The sequence below is a fragment of the Chiloscyllium punctatum genome, chromosome 30 (genome assembly GCF_047496795.1).
Source record: "Chiloscyllium punctatum isolate Juve2018m chromosome 30, sChiPun1.3, whole genome shotgun sequence".
Lineage (NCBI taxonomy): Eukaryota > Metazoa > Chordata > Chondrichthyes > Orectolobiformes > Hemiscylliidae > Chiloscyllium > Chiloscyllium punctatum.
The window spans coordinates 21,697,588-21,721,824 of NC_092768.1; the positions used below are offsets into that span (position 1 = coordinate 21,697,588).

A 24,237-nucleotide genomic window follows, 5' to 3' on the forward strand; every position below is an offset into this window, starting at 1 on the left:
GATCCTCTGATGATGCAGGGTCTCAGCTCAGTCCCGTCCTGGGAGACCCACCTTCTGGATCATGGGATCTCTCTGTGCCAGGCGATTTTCTTTCCCCACTGCACCTTGGCAGCAGCTGCCCTGAGCTGTGGTGCGTCCCTCAGCACGTAGTCCTAGACCTTGGAATGTGCCAGTCTGCAACACTCGGTCAGGGTCAACTCCTTGTTCTGGACTAACAGGTTTCAGGCAGATCAAGGATTGTCTTTCACTGAGCAATATTTTGTCTTTAAATAGAAACCCATTGGGTCATATTTAACCTCATGGCCCTCACTATGTTCCTCCTTTTCACATCTGCCTCCCTTTCCAGTCGCTGTGTTTGACCCAGAGACTTTAATGTTGCAGATTGCCTCTCCCTCCTGTTCCCTTATACTGACAGGAGACAGCTCCAGGATCTGTTCAGCTGATCAGAGACATTGGAGAAAGTTCGCACCTTTTCCCTGGACAATCCCCAGCGGCTCCCCGTTCAACTCCTTGGATTTGATTGGGATCTTTCAGCGGGAATAATATCCACCTGATCCCACTGGGAATGACCTCTTCCTGACATTAAAGAGGATCTGGGACTCAGTTCTTACTATCTGGTATTTTGTTGACGATTTTTCACGTTTTCCAGCAGATGTGTAAAGAATAAACATGATCACAGCAACAGCTCGACCCTGGACACTGACTTCAGTGAATTTACAAATTGATCGATGATCCTCGGAGCCTTTTCAGACACACGGTACAGGACCGCCCCCGCCTGGCGGGAGACGGTACTACGGCCCAATATCATTCAGTACCAATTCCATCCAGCAGATGGCGGTGACACACAAACAAATCCTGGAAATCTGAAATAAAATCAGAAAATGCTGCAAATCCTCAGGAGGTCAGGCACCATCTGTGCAAAGAAAACCGGAGTTAATGGATAGTTAAACACTGGCGATATTGCATATCCTGAGAGAGATTTTGTGTAAATCTCCGCCCCAATGATACAAACAGCTCAGTAGAGGATGCTATGTAAATGCAGATATGTCACCTTTCAGTGTTTGGATTTCTCCCTCAGGATTTCATGTCCTGGGTGCAGAGTGAGAAATGGAAACACAGAGAAATCCCAGCTCCAGACTGGGAAACATATGAAGAGATGGAGGATGGGACTGAAGCAGGGAGTAAATGAAGGAAGGAGAGACACAAGATATTTAATTTACTTTTTATTTTCACCATCTGACATTTATATTTGTATCGGATTTATTGACAGTTTGGTTGTGATGTTACAAAGTATAATCTCAGAATTCAATGACACATTCAGTAACATCCTGTTGTCAATGGGAGGTTTCTGACCCCAATCCCTGACCCAGCCCCTAAACCCGGGGGTCATTGTGACGTCAGGGAGACCTCGCCCCTTTAACAGCTGATTCTCAGAAACTGGTTTAAACCCCAAACCCCGAAGAAAGGATAAAGTTTCCCAGTGAATTTATTCCCAGTGAAGCTGTGGAGATGGGACTTGGTGTCCGCGTTGTCAAATGAAACTGTCCCAGATTCATAACTGAGATAAACTCCCATCTTCCTGGGGATCAGATCGACAGGGAGAGGGGATCGAGAAGCGGAGTTTATATAAAACTGACCCCAATCCCGCCCCAAGGTCCAGAATCCATTCTCTGGGATCAGACTGACCTCTCTCTTCCTCTCCACAGACTCTGAGGCTACTGCCAGACACCACCAACAATTCCCCCCCACCTCCACCTCCCAGTAATGACTCCCCGATGTGAATCCCTCTGATCCCAGGACACAGTCCCAGGTTGTAAACCTCTTCCCGGTGTCAGGGAGACTCCTCCGTGTCCAGGTCCATCTCAAACTCTTCAGATCCTTAGAGACCTCGAGGCAGGGACTCGCTGTTTCCACATCCAGGGTCACAGAGACTGGGAGAGAAACACAGACAATTAGAGACAGTCCCTGGGTCTGTGTGTGTGTGTGGGGGGGGGGGGGAGATGTGTGTGTGGGGGGAGGGAGATGTGTGTGTGGGGGTGGGAGATGTGTGTGGGGGGGAGGGGGTGTGTGTGGTGGGGGAGGGGTGTGTGGGAGGGGGGAGGGGGTGTGTGTGAGGGGGGGGTGTGAGGGTGGAGGGGTGTGTGTGCGTGGGGAGGGGGTGTGTGTGCGGGGGAGGGGGTGTGTGTGGGGGTGGAGGGGGGGTGTGGGGGGACGGACGTGTGTGTGTGGGGGGGAGGGGGATGTGTGTGGGGGGAGGGGGATGTGTGTGTGGGTGGAGAGGGGGATGTGTGTGTGTGGGGGTGAGGGGTGTATGTGTGTGTGGGGGGAGGGGTGTATGTGTGTGGGGGGAGGGGTGTATGTGTGTGTGGGGGGAGATGTGTATGTGTGTGGGGGGGGTGGGTGTGTGTGTGGAGGGGGGAGGGGGATGTGTGTGTGTGGGAAGAGGGGTGTTTGTGTGTGGGGGCAGAGGGGTGTATGTGTGTAGGGGAGAGAGGGGTGTATGTGTGTTGGGGGAGAGGGGTGTATGTGTGTGGGAGGGGAGGGAGATGAGTGTGTGTGGGGGGAGGGGGATGTGTGTGGGGGAGGGGGATGTGTGTGGGGGGGAGAGGGGTGTATGTGTGTGGGGGGAGGGGGATGTGTGTGGGGGGGAGGGGTGTATGTGTGTGTGTGGGGGGGAGGGATGCGTGTGTGGGGGGGAGGGGGATGTGTGTGGGGGGAGGGGTATGTGTGTGTGGGGTGGGAGAGGGGTGTATGTGTGTGGGGGGAGAGGGGTGTATGTGTGTGGGGGGAGAGGGGTGTATGTGTGTGTGGGGGGGAGGGGTGTATGTGTGTGTGGGGGGAGGGAGATGTGTGTGTGGGAGGAGGGAGATGGGTGTGGGGGGGAAGGGAGGTGTGTGTGTGGGGGGAAGGGAGGTGTAGGTGTTTGTGGGGGGGTGAAGGGAGGTGTGTGTGGGGGGGAGGGAGATGTGTGTGGGGGAGAGGGAAGTGTGTGTGGGGGGAGGGAGGGAGGTGTGCGTGTGGGGGGTGAGGGAGGTGTGTGTTTGGGGGGGAGGTGTGTGTGTGGGGGGAGGGAGGTGTGTGTTTGGGGGGGAGGGAGGTGTGTGTGTGGGGTGGGAGGGGTGTGTGTGGGGGGGGAGGGGTGTGTGTGTGAGTGGGAGGGGTGTGTGTGGGGGGGGAGGGGTGTATGTGTGTGTGGGGGGAGGGGTGTATGTGTGTGTGGGGCGAGGGGTGTATGTGTGTATGGGGGGAGGGAGATGTGTGTGTGGGGGGAGGGAGATGTGTGTGGGGGGAAGGGAGGTGTGTGTGGGGAGAAGGGAGGTCTAGGTGTTTGTTGGGGGGTGAAGGGAGGTGTGTGTGGGGGGAGGGAGATGTGTGTGGGGGAGAGGGAAGTGTGTGTGGGGGGAGGGAGGGAGGTGTGTGTGTGGGGGGTGAGGGAGGTGTGTGTTTGGGGGGAGGTGTGTGTGTGGGGGGAGGGAGGTGTGTGTTTGGGGGGAGGGAGGTGAGTGTGTGGGGTGGGAGGGGTGTGTGGGGGGGGAGGGGTGTGTGTGAGTGGGGGGGTGTCTGTGGGGGGGAGGGGTGTATGTGTGTGTGTGGGGGGGAGGGGTGTATGTGTGTGTGGGGGAGGGGTGTATGTGTGCGTGTGGGGGGAGTGGTGTATGTGTGTGTGTGAGGGGGAGGGGATGTGTGTGTGGGGGGGGAGCGGATGTGTGTGTGTGGGGTGAGGGGATGTGTGTGTGGGGGGGAGGGGATGTGTGTGTCGGGGAGAGTGATGTGTGTGGGGGTGGAGGGTGATGTGTGTGTTGGGGGAGGGGGATGTGTGTGTTGGGGGGAGGGGGATGTGTGTGTGGGGGGGAGGGGGATGTGTGTGGGGGGAGGGGGATGTGTGTGTGGGGCGGAGAGTAATGTGTGTTGGGGGGAGGGGATGTGTGTGTCGGGGGGAGGGGATGTGTCATTGATCCCACTGTCATTCATTATTTTCCAATATCATGGGGGAGTGAAGTGTGTTTTCACAAAATTTGAAATAAAAATGCTGAATCTGATCTCAAAATACCAATTAAATCTCCTGAAATCCAATGTCATCGAAAGGAATCCAGCTGGAACTGGGTAGACTGAGGTCAGGGCCATTGGGAAAGAGCTTTATTGAAACAGTGGGGACAGGTCAGAGAATGTTCACTCGGTGGGTTCCTGGGATGAAGATGTTCCCTTGTGATGGAAGGTTTCAGGCTGGGGTTGTACTCATTGGAGTTTAGAGAAACAAGAGGTTCTTATTGAAATGTATAAGATGGTGAAGGTGTTGACAGAGTAGACATTGAGAGGCTGTTTCCCATCGTGGGGGAACCTGGAACCAGGGACAGAGTTTCAAAGTAAGGGCCCTGCCAATTAACATGGAGTTGGGGAGGGATTTTGTGTCTCAGGATCATTAATCTTTGGAATTCTCTTCCCCTCGAGAGCAGTGGAGCCCAGTTCATTGAATGTATTGGAAGCTGAATTAAACGGGTTTTTGAATAATGAGGGAGTTGAAGGTTGTGGGAGTCAGGCAGGAAAATGGAGTTAAGATCACAATCCGATCAGCTGCCATCTTTATGAATGACAGGGCAACCTCTCGGGGTCACTCCTGCTCCTGTTTCTGAAGTACAATGTTCACATGGGATTTTCCCATGGACATGTTTTAAGTTGTCAGCTTTTGAGTTTCTTTCCTTGTGTTAAATAATCACTTTCACCCTCACAAATTCCCTTCCATCTGGAAACCGATTTAAATGCCTTTTAAATGTTGTAATTGTACCAGCCTCCACCACTTCATCTGGGCAGCTCATTCCATACACAGGTGGCAGGGTACGTTAAAATGTTGACCCTTGAATCCCTTTTAAATCTTTAACGCCCTCACCTTAAAGTAATGCCCTCTAGTTTTGGACTCCCCTACCTGAGAGAACGCCTTGTTTGTTTAACCTATCCATGTTCCTCATGATTTTATAAAACTGAAAAAGGTCACCCCTCATCCTCCGACGCTCCAGGGAAAATAGTCCCAGCTGATTCCGTCTCCCCTTATAGTTCAAACGCCCCAAAGCAGGCAACGTTCTTGTCAACCTTGTATGAATCCTTTCAAGTCCCACAATGCCTTTCCTATAGCAGGGAGTCCATTGAATGCAGTAATCCAAAAGTGACCGAATCAATGTCCTGTACAGGCACAACATGACATCCTAACTCCTTTGCTCAAGGCACTGAGCAGTAAAGGCAAGCATACCATATGCCTTCTTCACTCATCTGACTACCAGCAATTCCACTTTCAAGGAACTATGAACCTGTACTCCAAGGTCTTTATTCAACAACACTGCCCAGGACCTTACCATTAAGTGGATAAGTCTTGCCCTGGTTTGCTTTTCCAAAATGTAGCATCTCATATTTATCTGAATTAAACTCCATTTGCCACCCATCAGCCCACTAGCCCATTTGCCACCCTTCAGCCGACTAGCCCATTTGCCACCCATCAGCCCACCAGCCCATTTGCCACCCATCAGCCCACTAGCCCATTTGATCAAGATCCCTGTGTACACTGAGGTAACCTCCTTCACTGTCCACTGCACCTCCAATTGTAGTGTTATGTGTAACCTGACTAACCATCCCTCCTACACTCACACCCAGTTTGTCCAGAAGCCCACCACGCCCCTGAGCCCCCTCGAGTGTACGTGAGGTCCCGGGGCCGAGTGCCTTGTCTGTCAGACTCCGGACAGCTCGGATCAGGAACCGGAGGTGGACCCACTCCCTCACTGTCAACTGTGCCGGTGTTATCCAGCCCACTCCCTGCCATCCAGCACGTCCCCGACTCTGGTCAGCCCTGTATCCCGAGCTCTCTCCTCCTCCATGATCGAGGAGGAACCTGTTCCTGAGCAGGCTCTCCCTGACAAGAGCCCCACACCTGGGAGGGGGAGAGCTCCTGGGTGGGGGGAGTTGACCGTGTCCCAGACTGTGATTGGGGTCCAAGTAGGAGACAGGCAATTCCTGGAAGAAGACCCGAGGCCGGGACCACTCCATGAACAGGAACTGTGTGTCGTAATGGAGGCCGTGCACCTGACGGAAGCAATATGTCATCAGGGTGCCCCACCCTGGAGGAGGCTCGATGGAAAGGTATCGCTGCAGGGTCTGAAGGTGGAAAGTCACTCCCTGGGTGTAAAGGTACACCAGCCCCTGACCACTCTCCTCAAGCAGGAGACTCCAAACCCAGTGTTGCCCCTTGTCCCAGAAAAACCCGAGGAGCTGTTTCTGAATGGCGGTGACAAAGCCAGGGGTAGGGCCCAAAGTGACCAGCCGGTCCCATAACATGGTGGCCACCAGCTGGTTTCTGAGCAGCACTCGCGCCCTGGAGGACATCACTCGGAGCAGTCCTGTCCAGCGAGCTGGGGGAGTGGTCACCTTGGTCTCCAACTCGTGCCAATTCCCAGCATGAAGGTGGATTCCCAGGTAGAGGAGGGGAGGGGGACTCCACGTGAAGCACCGGAGCTCCTCCAGCAGGGGGTTCCATCCTCACGGACCGACCAGAATTCCCAAACACTTGCTCCAGTTGATCCTTGTGGAGGGTGCTGCAGAGTAGACCTTCCTGGCACTCACACATCCTCCACAGGTCAGCTGGGTCTGTGACCATAAGGAGCACCGCGTCGGTGTAAGCCCGAAAAATCCCCTCGAGCCCCGGCCCACGCAGAGCCAAACCCGAAAGGCGCTCACACAAGAGGCACAGGAATGGCTCCACACAGAGAGAATAAAGCTGGTTGGACAGGGGCCAGCCCTGACACACTCCTCTCCCACAGCGTAGGGACACCATCAGGGACCAGTTAACCTTCACTGGGCACTCCGCGGCGGCGTACAGAACTCAGATCCCGGCGACAAAATGTGTCCCAAACCCGAAAGCTGACAGAGTCCCGAGGTGCCAAGGGGAGTCGAAAGTGCCTGGGTAAAGATTTTTAGTTAGTGCTGAGGAGAGAAACCAGGCACCAATTCTTTAACAAATGGAGAACCCCTTCTTTGGCAACAGAGTGATGACGGCCCTGCATCAAGAAAGGGACCCCTCTCCGGTCATGATACATTCCTTCAGGATATCCCAGAATGCCTTGCCCACATCCCACCATAGCATCAAGGAGGGGAAGGAGAAGCGCGAGGATATGGAATCTGCGCTAGGCCATCCTGCTTCCGTTGATGTTGAGGTTAGCTTTGAATGTCTTCACGGCTGCATTGAGTGGACTGGGTGTCTGGGTGTCACCGGGCAGACATACCTCAGCCTTGACCCCACCCCAGGGTCGACAGCAGAAGGATCTTTTGCAGGGGGCTCCAAGTCTCTGATTATTCCAGCCTCAACTAAAACATGGACTAAAATGTCTTATCACCTGGGGGCAGCAGTTCAGAAACCTGTTCCATTCCCAATACTAGGAGGGAGAGAGGATGCCTGCTCCTTCATCCCTCCCATCCAGGGTGCCCTCAGGGTAAGTATCCCCCACCTCAGACCCCAGTCAGCACAGGCAGCACCTCGAGACCCTCCAGTTCTTGTGGCGTGGCCATACATCCTTGAAGCAGCGACAACAGTGGGGGCGCCAACTAATCCCCCCCTCCCACCACCGCCAAGGCAGGTCCACATTCCTCAATGCTCAAGTCAGGGTAAATGTAACATCTCCCCTGGGGGGAGTGGGGGTGGGGAGGGATGGTGTGCTCAGAACGCAGCCACTGCCCCCGTGTAGGAACAACTAGGCCCCACCCCCGACGTTAGTTTCGAGTGCCCAGGACCAACTCCCCTCCCCACACGCACACAAATAGTAGGCAAAGGAAACTGAGAGTGCTGTGAGACCTCACTTGCCAATCCACCACTTCAGACAGCTCTATCCTGGCCTGACCCCATCCCCACATCCCACAACCCACAGGTCCAAAGCAATAGATCCCCAATACCCAGAGGCAATAGTCACTGGCAGCAGATAGGCCGTAGTCACAGTGTAATGATAAGGAGATGGCCCAGGCTCCAAATAATTCCAGGACCCAGACTCCAAAATACCGTCACTCACTGCAAGTGTTCAGGTTCCAAGCAATTAATGTCTAGGCCTGAATCCCCCGACTGAAGTAGTAGTCCAGGCTCCAGGAACAGGCTTCCTGGGCACCGGCCGAACAGAAGTGCAGGCCACCACTCTTTTCAGTTTTGTTCCTTCTCTGGTATTTACATTTCAATAACGAACATTTTCTTGGACACATTTAACAACTTCTTCATCATCCAAACATTTAACACTATGGTACTCCCAGTCAATGTTTGGAAAATTAAACTCACCAGCTATTACAACCTTATTATTCTTACAAATATCGGAGATTCCTCTCCAAATCTGTTCCTTAACTTCCCTCTGACGATTGGGAGGATGACAGTACAAACCCATTAAGATGATCATTCCCTTTTTTCTTTCTATTTTCAACCCATGTATTTTCCTTGGCCAATTTTTCAAAAACCTCTTTTCGAATTACAGCAGTCATGTTTTCCTTAATCAAAAATGCCACTGCCCAACCCCTCTCGCCTCTCTTCTATCCTTCCTACAGCACCTGAAACCCAGAAATATTGAGTTGACTGTGTTGTCCATTCAACAGCCAAGTTTCTGTAGTAGCAATGACATCCCAGTCCCATGTTCACAAATGTGCCTTGAGCTTATTAACCTGATGTGGAAGACTACTTGCATTGAAATAAATGCAGCTTAATTCTTCAGAGTTACTTCATTCTCTGGCTTGCTCATGTCTGTCTTTTCTGATTAACCTTCAGATTGAAAATATCCTCATCTATCTTTGTATTTACTCTGCTACTTAGGATCCCTGCACCTCCTCTCTCTAATTGTTTACATTCTCCCTTAATAATTCTGGGTAATCCAAGATGGAGGACGGGAAGAATTTCTGGCTGTTAGGGTTGCTCCTTTTTTTTTGGAGGTATTTTAGGTGTTGGAGGTGATTTCCTCGAATTCCAGGAGCAGCAATTACTGTTTTATATGCTGTTGTAATTGTTTTGGAACTTTAGAAAAAAAAGTCAAAACAACAGCAGTTTTAAAAGGGAGAACAGACAAAGGAAGCACATGGTGAGGACAGTGCAGGAGAGAGAGAGAGAGAGAGAATCTGCACAGTTACCGCCTTTGCTGTTTTTGAATTCATGTGTCGCTGGACATCCGAGTGCATCTGGGAAAATGATCAAAAAGTGAATTTCACAACTCATCTTGGAGGAACCGCTTTGGGCGAAGTTCACAACACAGGATCAGATAAGTTAATTGTTGTTTTAAGTCTGTCCAAGAGAAAGGCTGCAGTAGTGGGTACAATGGGTTCTTTCTTGATTATATGTTTTTGGAGATAAGTCTCTTGATTAAGCTTAAAATATAAGCCATAGCTATTACTTTAACCTGGGACAGTGTTTGTAGAGGAATAAGACGGTGTTATGTTCTGGGTCTGCAGATTGTGAAGGAGCAAAAATGGTCTTTGCAGTGATATGTACTTCTTGTCAGATGTGGGAGTTTAAAGAGAGTTTAAGGGTTACTGCGGATTATACCTGCCACAAATGCCGTTGGGTGAAAATCTTATCAGATTGAGTGGATCGGTTGGAGAGACAGATAGAAGCGATGAGGAATTTGCAACAGCAACAGTATGTGATGGATGGCAGATATAGGAAGGAGGGAAAGTGTCAGATAGCTGAGTTAACTCCAGGAAGGGTAAGAGAGGTAGGAAGCTAGGGCAGGAGTATTTTGTGGATATACCTATTCAAACAGGTAAGCTGTGTTGGGAAATGTAGGGGGTGATGGATTCTCAGGGGAATGTAGCACGGACAGCCAAGTTTCAGGTATAGAGACTGGCTCTAATGCAACAAGGGGTACATCGGCTTCCATGAGATCAATTGTGTTAGGGGATTCTGTAGTCAGAGGTACAGACAGACGTTTCTGTGGCCAGCAGAGAAAAAAGCAGAATGGTGTGTTGTTTCCCTGGTGCCAGGATCAAAGGATGTCTCAGAGATGTTGTGGTTCTGTTCGCCGAGCTGGGAATTTGTCTTGCAAACGTTTCGTCCCCTGTCTAGGTGACATCCTCAGTGCTTGGGAGCCTCCTGTGAAGCGCTTCTGTGCTGTTTCATCCGGCATTTATAGTGGCCTGTCTCTGCCGCTTCCAGTTGTCAGTTCGAGCTGTCCGCTGTAGTGGCCGGTATATTGGGTCCAGGTCGATGTGTTTGTTGATAGAGTCTGTGGATGAGTGCCAACAAATACAAATTCCCAGCTCGGCGAACAGAACCACAACAACGAGCACCCGAGCTACAAATCTTCTCCCAAACTTTGAATGTCTCAGAGAGGGTGCAGAATGTTCTCATGGGGAAGAGGGGAGAGTCATTGTCCACATTGGAACCAACGATACAGGAAAGGAAAAGGTTGAGATTCTGAAGAGAGATTACAGAGTCAGGCAGAAAGAGAAAAAAGGAGGTCCTCAAGGGTTGTATTATCTGGATTACTCCCAGTGCTATGAGCTAGTGAGGGCAGGAATAGGAGGATAGAGCAGGTGAATGCATGGCTGAGGAGCTGGTGTATGGGTGAAGGATCATTGGTATCTCTTTTGGGGTAGAAGTGACCTGTACAAGAAGGACGGATTGCACCTAAATTGGATGGGGACCAATATACCGGCAGGGAAATTTGCTAGAACTGCTTGGGAGGATTTAAACTAGTAAGGTTGGGGGGTGGGACCCAGGGAGATAGTGAGGAAAGAGATTAATCTGAGACTGGTACAGTTGAGAACAGAAGTGAGTCGAACAGGGCAGGCAGGGACAAGGTAGGCCTAATAAATTAAACTGCATTTATTTCAATGCAAGGGACCTAACAGGGAAGGCAGATGAACTCAGGGCATGGTTGGGAACATGGGTCTGGGATATCATAGTAATTACAGAAACATGGCTCAGGGATGGGCAGGACTGGCAGCTTAATGTTCCAGGATACAAATGCTACAGGAAAGAAAGAAAGGGAGGCAAGAGAGGAGGGGGTGTGGCGTTTTTGATAAGGGTTAGCATTACAGCTGTACTGAGGGAGGATATTCCCGGAAATACATCCAGGTATTTTATTTTGGGTGGAACTGAGAAATAAGAAAGGGATTATCATCTTATTGGGATTGTAGTATAGACCCCCTAATAGTCAGAGGGAAATTGAGAAACAAACTTGTAAGGAGATCTCAGCTATCTGTAAGAATAGTAGGGCAGTTATGGTAGGGGATTTTAACTTTCCAAACATCGACTGCCATAGTGTGAAGGGTTTGGATGGAGAGGAATTTCTTTAGTATGTTCAAGACAATGTTCTGATTCAGTATGTGGATGTACCTACTACAGAAGATGCAAAACTTGACCAACTCTTGGGAAATAAGGCAGGGCAGGTGACTGAGTTGTCAGTTGGGGAGTACTTTGGGGCCAGCGACCATAATTCTATTTGTTTTTAAATAGTGATGGAAAAGGGTAGACGCGATCTAAAAGTTAAAGTTCTAATTTGGAGGAAGGCCAATTTTGACGGTATTAAGTAAGACCTTTCAAACGTTGATTGGGAGCAGATTTTCACAGGGAAAGAGACGGTTGGAAAATGGGAAGCCTTCAGAAATGAGGTAACGAGAATCCAGAGAAAGTATATTCCTGTCAGGGTGAAAGGGAAGGCTGGTAGTTATAGGGAATGCTGGATAACTAAAGAAATTGAGGGTTTGGTTAAGAAAAAGAAGGAAGCATATATCAGGTATAGACAGGATAGATCGAGTAAATCCTTAGAAGAGTATAAAGGCAGTCAAAGTATACTTAAGAGGGAAATCAGGAGGACAAAAGGGGACATGAGACAAATAGAATTAAGGAGAATCCAAAGGGTTTTTACACATATATTAAGGACAAAAGGGTAAATAGGGAGAGAATAGGGTCCCTCAAAGATCAACAAGGTGGCCTTTGTGTGGAGCCACAGAAAATGTGGGAGATACTAAATACTAAATGAATATGAAGGCTAATAGCATGCTGGCCTTCATAACAAGAGGGATTGAGTATAGAAGCACAGAGGTGCTTCTGCAGCTGTACAGGGCCCTGGTGAGACCACACCTGGAGTACTGTGTACAGTTCTGGTCTCCAAATTTGAGGAAAGACATTCTGGCTATTGAGGGAGTGCAGCGTAGGTTCACGAGGTCAATTCCTGGAATGGCAGGATTGCCTTACACGGAAAGACTGAAGCGACTGGGCTTGTATACCCTTGAGTTTAGAAGACTGAGAGGGGATCTGATTGAAACGTATAGGCTTATGAAAGGATTGGACACTCTGGCAGGAGGGAACATATTTCCGTTGATGGGGGAGTGCCGAACCAGAGGACACAACTTAAAAATACGGGGTAGACCATTTAGGACAGAGATGAGGAGAAACTACTTCACCCAGAGAGTGGTGGCTGTGTGGAATGCTCTGCCCCAGAGGGCAGTGGAGGCCCAGTCTCTGGATTCTTTTAAGAAAGAATTGGATAGAGCTCTTAAAGATAGTGGAGTCAAGGGGTACGGAGATAAGGCTGGAACAGGATACTAATTAGGAATGATCAGCCATGATCATATTGAATGGCGGTGCAGGCTCGAAGGGCAGAATGGCCTACTCCTGCATCTATTGTCTATTGTCTATTGTCTAATATTTTGTATCAGTATTTACTGTGGAAAAGGATATGGAAAATATAGACTGTAGCGAAATAGATGGTGATATCTTGCAAAATGTCCATATTACAGAGGAGGAAGTGCTGGATGTCTTGAAACGGTTAAAGGTGGATACATCCCCAGAACCTGATCAGGTGTACACGAGAACTCTGTGGGAAGCTAGAGAAGTGATTGTTGGGCCTCTTGCTGAGATATTTCTATCATCGATAGTCACAGGTGAGGTGCCGGAAGACTGGAGGTTGGCAAATATGGTGCCACTGCTTAAGAAGGGTGGTAAAGACAAGCCAGGGAACTGTAGATCGGTGACCCTGACCTCAGTGGCGGGCAAGTTGTTGGAGGGAATCCTGAGGGACAGGATGTACATGTATTTGGAAAGGCAAGGACTGATTAGGGATAGTCAACATGGCTTTGTGCGTGGGAAATCGTGTCTCACAAACTTGGTTGAGTTTTTTGAAGAAGTAACAAAGAAGATTGATGAGGGCAGAGCAATGGATGTGATCTACATGGACTTCAATAAGGCGTTCGACAAGGTTCCCCATGAGAGACCGATTAGCAAGGTTAGATCTCATGGAATACAGGGAGAACTAGCCATTTGGATACAGAACTGGCTCAAAGGTAGAAGACAGAGGGTGGTGGTGGAAGGATGTTTTTCAAACTGGAGGCCTGTGACCAGTGGAATGCCACAAGGATCAGTGCTGGGTCCTCTACTTTTCTTCATTTATGTAAATGATTTGGATGCAAACATAAGAGGTATAGTTAGTAAGTTTGCAGATGACTCCAAATGTGGAGGTGTAGTGGACAGTGAAGAAGGTTACCTCAGATTACAACAGGATCTTGATCAGATGGGCCAATGGGCTGAGAAGTGGCAGGTGGAGTTTAATCCAGATAAATGCGAGGTGCTGCATTTTGCGAAAACAAATCTTAGCATGACTTATACACTTAATGGTAAGGTCCTAGGGAGTGTTGCTGAACAAAGAGACCTTGGAGTGCAGGTTCATAGCTCCTTGAAAGTGGAGTCACAGGTAGATAGGATAGTGAAGAAGGCATTTGGTATGCTTTCCTTTATTGGTCAGAGTACTGAGTACAGGAATTGTGGTTGTATAGGACATTGGTTAGGCCACTGTTGGAATATTGCATGCAATTCTAGTTTCCTTCCTAAAGTAAAGATGTTGTGAAACTTGAAAGGGTTCAGAAAATATTTCCAAGGACGTTGCCAGGGTTGAGCCTTAGGTTGAACAGGCTGGGGCTGCTTTCCCTGGAGCGTCGGAGGCCGAGGGGTGACCTTATAGAGGTTTACAAAATTATGAGGGGCATGGATAGGATAAATGGATAAAGTATTTTCCCTTGGGTGGGATGTCCAGAACTAAAGGACATAGGTTTAGGGTGAGAGGGGAAAGATATAAAAGAGACCTAAGGTGGAATTGTTTCATGCAGAGGGTAGTACGTGTATGGAATGAGCTGCCAGAGGAAGTGGTGGAGGCTGGTACAATTACAACTTTTAAAAAGCATTTGGATGGGTATACGAATAGGAAGGGTTTGGAGGGATATGGGCCGGGTGCTGACAGGTGGGAATAGATTGGGTTGGAATATCTGGTCAGCATGGACGGGTTGGACTGAAGGGTCTGTTTCCATGCTGTACATCTCTACCACACTATGACTCTAAATTCTAACTTACATCGTCCTTCTCCCAAGTGAAGACAGATTCAAGATAGTAAATTAACACACTGTCTCTGTCCTCCAGTTCCATACACTCCAACCACAGTGAAAAAAGGGCCACCATACCAATAGCCCTTCCCGATTCCATGCTGTCCCTGAGTGCTAGTTTTCTGCGTTTCATGCGCAAATACTCTCAAGTGCCATTGTGGTGCACCTTTCTGCAGTTTTTCTCCATTTAAATAATTCTTTGTTCTTTTGATTTCTCTTCAAAATAAATAACTTTCCCAAATTAATCCTCCATTTGCCAACTTGATGCCTATTTTCTTAAACCATCAATGTCTCTGTGAATTGTTTGTCTCCACCTGTTTTAGAATTGTCTGCACATTTTGTGACAGTGCATTAACTTCTTTCCTCCAAATCATTAGTATTTATTGTAAACATTTGCAGTCACAGCACTGATCCCTGTGGAACCCCACTGGTCACAGGTCACCAAGCTGAAAAAGCACTCCTTATCCCCACCTGCTGTTTCCTGCCCATAAGCCAATTCTTTCTCCATCCCATAATCCTGCCGACAATACCATGGCCTCGTAATCTTTCTTGAAGTATCTTGTTGAATGCTTCTAGAAGTCCAAATAAAACCCTGCTGGCTCCCTTCCATTCCCTCTAGTTGAGATCTCCTCAAAAGCTTTCATAACTGAGACAGATATTAATATCCTTTCATAAACCCACGCTGACTCTGCTTGATGAGATTATGATTTTCTGAATATTCTACTGTTACTTCCACAGTAAACTACTTTTCCAATAATAGATCATGGGATAATCTGCCTATAGTTACCTGCTTTTTGCCTCCTTCCCTTATTAAAACAGACGTGTCATATTAGCAGTTTTCCAATCCTCTGGTACTTTTCCAGGATTGAGCAATTTAAGGAGAATTACAACAGACACCTTCACTATCTCTGTAGTGACCTGTTTTAGAATCCTCGGATGTAAGCCATTAGGGCCAAGCAACCTCTCTGCCTTTAGCCCCATTAGTTTGTCTCACACCATTTCAACATTATACTCTGCCTAACTTCCTTGGTTAATCTTGTTCTTAGATCCTTTCCTCTTCCTCAAGATATATTTTTGCTGAGAGCTGAGATAAACCTCCTTAAATGTCCACCCCTGCTTGTTTACGGTCATTCCTTCTCATCTATTCACCCAGTTCACTTCAGATAACTCTACCATCACTTCATTGTAATTGTTGTGTTCTGACCAGTCCCTTGTAAAGTTTTAGCAAAAGCTTCCTACTTCTACATTGCATTCCCGATGAAGTAAAGGCTAAAATACCCACTGAACTCAGATGCTGGTTCTTTGTGATTCATGGATAAGGATTCCCACATCCCTCAGTTCTATAGCTCCCTGCAGCCTTTCTCCATTTAAATAATATCCTCTATTCTTCCTGCCAATGTCCTTAACCTCAAGTTCCTTTACATTATATGTCATCTGCCAAAAGTATTGTCCACTAATTCAACCTGACCATATCCCTCTGCTGACTCCTTATGTCATCCTCACCACTTGCTTTCCCAACTTTTTTTGTTTCACCTACAAACTTGGCATTCACCTTCCACAACCAAGTCATTTATGTATTTCATAAATAATTGTGGACCCAGCACTGAACCGTGTGGCTCGCCACTAGCTACGAGCTATCCCAATTCTCAGTCTTTTATTAGTTAGACAATTATCTCTCCATTTTCATACATTACCTTAAGACCATAAGACATTTTAAGTAGTTGAATGTGTGATGTCTTATCAAATGTCACCTGAAAATCCAAATATATTACATCCCTATATTTCCTCCCATCTATCCTGCTTAATGCCTTCTCAAAGATTTTGATTGAAGTTGTCAGACATGATTTCACTTTCACAAAAGGGTTGGTTTTGCTGGGACCAACCAACACAGAACAGGACCTGGGGTTGTGGGAGTGGGTAATGTACCCTGCGAAATTGTTCAACTCAGTGTAACTGCAAGGTACCAAGGCAGAAGATGAGCTTGTGATGAGCTTCACTGGAGCACCACAGTGAGACGGAAATTTCAGCGTGGAAACACAGTGGGGGGCTGTGTTGAATTGGCAGAGTGAATATATTGGATCGAGTGACCCTTCCTCAGAACAATTCAACTGGGAAGGATAAGGTTTCCACTTGATGAAGTTTGTAAAGTATGGATGGGTTTGACATGGAGCCAGGTTTATCTGGAATTATGGGGCAGTGTTAGCTGACCCCTGGGAGATGTTACATCACAAGACTGTTCAACCTGATGATGTCAGTAAATCCCTGAGGTGTACAGGGCACTGCTACAACTGGTCATTGTGATGTCATCACCATGAACATCGAGGAGATTGGCCAGTGATCATGTGATTACCACATCAAAAGTGTGTGCAGTATCTTGGTTGGACAACTTCCCAAAACTAATGTAATCAATGTTATTGATTATGAAATGAATAAAGTATCAACTCTTTGTTTGTAATTAAGTCAGAGTTTGTGCATCACCCTGACCAATGGACCTGTCCCCTGTATTTGCTTGAATAGAACTATTGAAACTAAGACGGGAGCCTTAAGTGGTCTGTGAGAAAATTAAAGAGTGATCAAACTCTGATCAACCTCCCCCTTCTTCAGCCACTGGAGACAGAGAGACTGAGCTGGCAGCTTCATTTCCAGACGTTTTGTCAACCGACTAGGTAACATCTTCAGTGGGCCTCAGGCAAAGCAGTGTACATGATTCCTGCTTTCTATTTAGATGTTTGGGTTAGTTTGGGTTGGTGATGTCATTTCTTGTGGTGATGTAATTTCCTGTTCTTTTTCTCAGAGGTGGGCGATGGGGTCTAACTCGATGTGTCTGTTGATGAAGTTCCAGTTGGAATACCATGCTTCTAGGAATTCTCGTGCATTTCTCTGTTTGGCTTGTCCTAAGATGGATGTCTTGTCCCAGTCGAAGTTATGTCCTTCCTTATCTGTACATAAGGATACTAGTAAGATAGGATCATGTCGTTTTGTGGCTAGTTGATGTTCATGTATCCTGGTAGCTAGTTTTCTGCCTGTTTGTCCAACGTAGTGTTTGTTACAGTCCTTGTGCTGTCTTTTGTAAATAACATTAGTTTTGCTTGTTGTCTGTATAGGGTCTTTCAAGTTCGTTAGCTGCTGTTTTAGTGGGTTGGTGGGTTTGTGGACTACCATGATGCCAAGAGATGTGAGTAGTCTGGCAGTCATTTCCGAGATGTCTTTGATGTAGTGGAGAGTGGCAAGGGTTTCTGGATGTGACTTGTCTGCTTGTTTGGGTTTGTTGCTGAGAAATTGTCAGACTGTGTTCATTGGGTATCCATTCTTTTTGAATACGCAGTATAGGTGATTTCCTCTGCTCTGCCGTCGTTCCTCTGTGCTGTCGTGTGTGTTGGCTCATTGAAGTGACGTTCTGATGCAGACAAGGAAGGACATCACTTCGACTGGGACAACACATCTATCTTATGACAAGCCAAACAAAGAAATGCACAAGAATTCCGAGAAGCATGGCATTCCAACTGGAACTCCATCAACAAACACATCGTTAGACCCCATCTACCACTCCCTGAGAAAAAGAACAGGAAATGACAGCACCACAGGAAATGTCATCACCAACCCAAACATATAAATAGAAAGCAGGAATCACCTGAGGCCCACAACCTACATGTTCCCTGGTAGGTTGATGAAACGTCTGGAAATGAACCTCCCAGCTCAGTGAGCAAACCTACATCCAGAATCTCAACCTGAAATACAAATCTTCTCAAAACTTGTACACAGCAGTGTCTGAGATTTCCTGTCTTGGTGAAGGTTTGGGATTGAACAGTCACAGCTGACCAGCTAAAGATGATATTTCACATTCGGGAGACTTCTGCGTCACTGTCTTGGCAAGCATTTATTGCACAACCCGAATTATCCTGGAGACTGCTCATTAACCCATTATTGTCCATGTGGAGGAGGGACACCCACTGGGCAGTTAGGAGAGGATTTCCAGCATTTTGGCCTAATTCAGCATGGTATATGGCTTACAGGACAATTTGCAAGTGATGGTGTTTCTGTCTATCTGCTATCCTTACCCAGTTCAGGTTGCATAATTGGAAGTTGCTCTCTGAGGAGGCTTAGTGAGTTTTCTCACACTTTTTTTTAAATTGTACACTTTTCTGCAACTGTGTGTCAGTGGTGCAGGGAGTGAATGTTAGAGGTATTGGACGGAGTGCCATTCAAGCAGCCTGTTTTGTCCTGGATTGTGTTGAGCTTCTACAGTACAATTGGGGCTGCAGTCATCCAGGCAAGTGTAGAGACCTCTATTATACACCAAATCTCTGCCTTATAGATGGAGGACTAGTAACTGAGGAGTCAGTGGGTGAGTTGCTGCCTGCAGACTTTTCACTCTCTGACCTGCTCTTGTAGCTATCGTGTGTGTTTGGCAGGTGAGTTCAGTTTCCGGTCAATGGTAACCTCCAGGATGTTGCAAGTGGAGGATGCAGTGATGAATGGAATTGTTACTGAACATCAAGTGTTGATTGTTACATTCTCTCTTGTTGGAAACGGCTATTGCCTGACACTCGTGTGGCACGAATGTTACTTGTCACTTGTCAGCTCAAAGCTGAACAGCTGGACAGAGTCATGGCCTCATTGTATTTGAACATGGATTGTTTCAGGATCTGAGAGGTTGGAAATGATGCTGTTATTGTGCAATCATGAGTGAATATCTCATCACCTCCAACGTGACCTTATGACGGAGGGAAGTCCATTCATGAAGCAGCTGAAGATGCTTAGGCCGAGCCATTATTCTGACAAACTCCTCCAGAAATGTCTGGGATCTGAGATGGTTGATCTTGAACAATCACAACCATCTTCCCTTGTGTTCAGTATGACTCAAAATAGTAGAGAGATTTCCACTGACTCCTATTAACTACAGTTTTGCTCATTACAGACTTGTATTTTTGTTCATACAAATATCAAAGTTATACAATATAAATCAGGTCAAAGGAGGAATTTATCTGAGCTTTACCAGGGTGAGTGGCTTCCTGCATTTCTTTCCATACAAGAAAAGGGAAGAGGCTGCAGAATGTTTTCGTGGAGATGGTACCATCTGTTATTGAGAGTACACAAACGTCGTCACTGATCCTGTAAATATTAAACACTAATTGATGAGGAATTTAGCATAAACACTTTGCTGAGTAATTTCACCAACTTGCACTGAGTTTCAGTAAAGTACATGTCCTACCTTCTCTTCTGAGATGCTTCCTCCTGAAATAAACAAAACACAATCTGAGTTGACAGAGACTGACTGTCTACATCCAGAAAGCAGCAATTACACTCACATTGTTACAAACTGCTGAGAATTGCCAATTCTGATTGTTGCAGGCATCGAATAGAAAGAGGATGTGACATCAAGGATATTGAAGACCAGAAGAGCAAACACAAAATTTCAACAATTACAAAGGATTGAAAGAAACATTAATATATTTTACTGGATAAAAAGCTGACTTTGATTTTTAAAATGACAATAAAGAAAGGTATTGATTCCATAGATTCAGTAAAGATATTTTCACTTCTAAAGAATCTAAACATGTGAGTCAGTGAACATCATTCAATTATAAATAAACCTAATGAATCCAATAAATAAATACAGAACTTGTCAAAAACCAGGCATGAGGCCTTCAGATCAGGAGACCCACTTAAATATAAGGAATCCAAGTATGACCTTTGCAGAGCCATTAAGCCAGCCAAGGACCAACACCGATCTAAACCAGAGACCCAGACAGACACCCGGCGACAATGGCAAGGACTGATTAACATCACAGGTTCTAAAAAGAGACAGTGCAAGATAGCAGACGATGACATATCCCTCCCAGATCGTCTGAACGCCTTATACGATCGCTTTGAGCAAAATTTCGGTGGAGAGAAGTCCGGATGAACCTATCCCAACAGCCACTGCATCAGAGGTCAGATCAGCTTTCCTTCTTGTGAATCCAATGAAAGCAATAGGACCAGACGGAGTACCAGGCCATGCACTCAGAGCATGCACAGATCAACTGGCAGAGGTCTTCTCGAACATCTTCAACCTCTCCCTGCAGCAGGCCACTGTCCCTGCCTGTTTCAAGAGGGCCAACGTCATCCCTGCATCTAAGAAGGCTCATGCAGCATGTCTTAATGATGACCACCCAGTGGCCCTAACGATGGTGGTCATGAAGTGATTTGAAAGGCTGGTCATGTCATTAATCTACTCCACCCTCCCCACTATTCTTGACCCACTCCAATTTGCCTATTGGACCAATAGATCCACGTCAGATGCCATATCAGTGCCCTTCACTCCTTCCTAGATCATCTTGACACCAAGAACAGCTACATAAGAATCCTACTCATTGACTACAGTTCAGCCTTCAACAGTATTATCCCCTCGAGACTGATTACTAAACTTAGTGACCTCGGCCTAAGCACCACTCTCTGCAAGTGTATCCTCAGTTTCTTGACCCACAGGTCATAACCAGTGAAGATTGGGGACAATATTTCATCCTCACTAACACTCAACACTGGAGTCCCCCCAGTGGTGGGTACTCAGCCCCCTACTGTACTCGCTGTATATCTATGACTGCGTCACCAAATACCAGACTAATGCCATTTACAAGTTCGATGATGACACCATCATAGTCAATTGACTCTCAGATGGCAATGAAACAGACTACAGATGGGAGGTGGAAGACCTAGAAAAATGATGCACTGAGAACAACCTAGCTCTCAATGTCGGAAAACCAAGGAACTTATTATTGACTTTCGGTGGGATGTTATTCATGCCCCCCACCGCACATTAACAGCACAGAGGTGGAACGAGTGGAGAGTGTCAAGCTCCTGGGAGTGGTCATCCACAACAAACTTTCTTGGACTCTTTAAGTGGACACACTGGTTACAAAGGCCCAACAATGTCTCTTCTTCCTCAGGCAGCTGAGGAAATTTGGGATGACAGCAAATACCCTTGCCAATTTTTGTAGCTGCGCCATGGATAGTATTCTGTCTGGATGTATCACTACCTGGTATGGCAACTGTACCATTCAAGATTGGAGGCAGTTACAGAGAGTGGTGAACCCGGCCCGGACAATGACAAAGGCCAACCTCCCACCTATAGAATCCATCTACCAGGCCCGCTGTCAAGGAAAGGCCGCCTGCATTCTCAAAGATCCATCCCACCCTGGCAATGTTTTCCTACAACCTCTACCATTGGGGAGAAGGTACAGAATCCTGAACACATGCACCAGCCAGTTTTGCAACAGTTTCTTGTTAGAATACTGAGTGGACTCACAAACTCTTAACATTCGCCTGTGCCTCGGTGCACGTGATAATAAATTCATTTCAATTCAATTCAATGGGGAATTCAGGGGAAATGCCTTGATCAAGAAAGTGATGAGAATGTGGAACCCACAGTCACACAGTGTGATTGAGACAAATATATTGAAGAGGAAAGTGGAGACCCGAATGTTGGAGAAAGCAGCAGAGGGAGATAGTGACGGAGGATGGGTGTCTCTTTCACTGAACTAAACTGAAACATAATCCCTCACCGTCAGAAATATCACTCCGTCTGTTTGTTCCAATTGTTTTTCCAAGTTTGAGAGTTTCTGCTGAAGAGAATTTAAATTCTTTTGAATTTCACACAGATTTTGCTCCATTTCTTTGAGAATGTTTTCCTCTTGTTCCCTGAGACCTCGGAGTAAACTCTGCTCTTTCTCAGTCAGCATCTGGTGCATTTTAGTGAACTCAGATTTGATGTGGCTCTGCAGCCTACTGGATTCCTCCTGTCAGGGGAAATATAAAAACAATATGTTTCTGCAAAAAAAAATGAACAAATCAAATGTTGAAGCCGAACCCGGGGAGATTTTACCTGAATTTGGGAAATCTTCTGTTTCTGCTCCCGCTCCATTTCTAGAGCTGCTGATTTTTTCTCTGTGAGAGAATCCAAGGAAGATTTCAGCCGATCCTGGGATTGGGAGAGAAAATCAGAAAATAAAAGTGCTATTCGTGAAAATGTGATGAAATAATCAGGGGATGGAATCTGTTTCCTTTTACCTTGTAGATTCCAACAGCTTCTTTAACTGGGATGAAGTTGTGAGATTTGTGTTCCCGGGAATCTCCACAAACCAGACAGATCAATTTCTTGTCAGTTTCACACAACAGCTTCAGTTCTTCCTGATGTTCCTCACAGTGATGTTTACTTTCCTTCTCTTGCGGAATCCCATTTAATTTTCGAGCTTTCTCAGCCAGATTTGCTAAGGCTCGGTTTCCTCTGAGGTTTCTGTCCGGAAACTCCTGTCTACATTCCGGGCAGGAGTTTCTCCCTCGCCTTTCCCAACTCTGGGTGATACAGGAGCGGCAGAAGTTGTGTCCACAATCCAGTATAACCGGATCGGTGAAGAAATCCAGACAAATGGGACAGATTACCTCCTCGGTCAAACTTTGTACCTGCTGTCTGAAAGCCATGTTCACCCTCGGCATTTCCTGATTCAAACCCCTTTCACTTTCGCTGTCCCTGCGCTGCTGAACACATTCAGCTCAGGCAGCACCGAGATGGTGATAGTTCATACAGGGCTTCCTTTCTGTATCCACCGGTACCGTCCATCGCCGAGTCTCGGACTCATTCGCCGTCGGTTAGATGTGACTGGAGCAGCTCCCTCGGGTAAACTTTCCCCAAGATGGAATTAAACGGCACTTGAAAGCGACGCGATTTCTGTTGAGAAAACTTTGCGATGTCACACCTTTGACCGTTTACAGAAAGGAAGAGGATGGCAGCTTCCGGAACAAGTTTACAACTTCAGTGAGAAATGACAATTGCAGCATTTCGGAAACAGTCACCGGGTGAAGAATGTTTTAATCTGAAATCATTTCTTCATCCCCCCACGTATGGGGAAAACAGGACCCCTCGCTAACATTGGGAATGTTTTGGTCCGATATGATCCGGAATGTGGGTTATTGGAATGAAAGAAATTCTGGAGGGAAATTGTGAAAGAAAAATGCATTTACAGATAATGTGAAAGAAAGTGCCCAGCGAGAGGCCACTCAGCCGGTCACTGATGGAGAAACTGGAAAAGTGAGCGCCAGTGTCTTCCCACCTTCCCCCTTTTGGGATGTGGCCCTGTGAAGTGTGGTACATTTTCCAGTATGTTTAAACCTTGAGGGTTTCTGCCCCCATTCCGTTTTCAGGAAATGAGTAATAGACCCCAAACCCCCAACACTGAGTGAAAAATATTCTCCCCACATTCTCTCCCCTGATCTCTGTTGGTACATAACTCACTGAAAGAAAATTACATTTTAATTTTGGTGGTGGTTTCTCAGCCTTTAAATATTAATTGTGTATCGTTAAGCTCCTGGCCCTTCCATCAAGTGTTTTGTTCTGACAAGTCCATATGAATGACATTCACTTTATCACATTATTGTTTCAACACGGTCTTTCTGTCCACTTCCCTCCTGTGATTTGTCATGCTTAATGTTATTGCAAAACTCAGGAGGAGGTGGTGGGAATATGACTGGAGCAGTAATCCCGACTGCTCATCGGGTCATACAGCTTGGAAATAACTTGTCCATCCCGACCAGATATTCTGGACTGATCTGGTCCATTTGGCAGCATTTGGGACATGTCTGTCTGAACCCTTCCTATTCAGGTACTTCTCCAAATGCCTTTTAAATGGTGTGATTGTGCCAGCCTCTACCACATCCTTTGACAGCTTGTTCCTTACACACACTGCCCTCTGCATGGGGGGATTTCCCCTCAGGCCCCTTTTGAATCTTCCCCCTCTCACCCTGCACCTATGCCCTTTAGTTTTGGACTCCCCTCCCATGGCTATCCGCCCTCTCCGTGCTCCTCTGGAGAGTTGCCCCTCAGCCTCTGCC

The 24,237-nt window shown here is 47.1% G+C and overlaps 2 protein-coding genes across 2 annotated transcripts in view; one reads left to right on the plus strand and one right to left on the minus strand.

The window, feature by feature from the left end:
- The window catches only part of LOC140455262 (zinc-binding protein A33-like), a 260,630-nt gene that overhangs the window by 116,226 nt on the left and 120,167 nt on the right, over positions 1-24,237 (plus strand). The window lies entirely within an intron of this gene.
- On the minus strand, positions 1,417-22,845 carry LOC140455254 (nuclear factor 7, brain-like). The gene is made up of 6 exons (XM_072549984.1): positions 22,420-22,845; positions 22,235-22,330; positions 21,915-22,148; positions 19,586-19,608; positions 19,370-19,485; positions 1,417-1,931 (listed from the first exon to the last, which is right to left on the minus strand). The coding sequence occupies exons 1-6, from the start codon at positions 22,843-22,845 to the stop codon at positions 1,417-1,419; spliced, it is 1,410 nt and encodes a 469-aa protein (XP_072406085.1).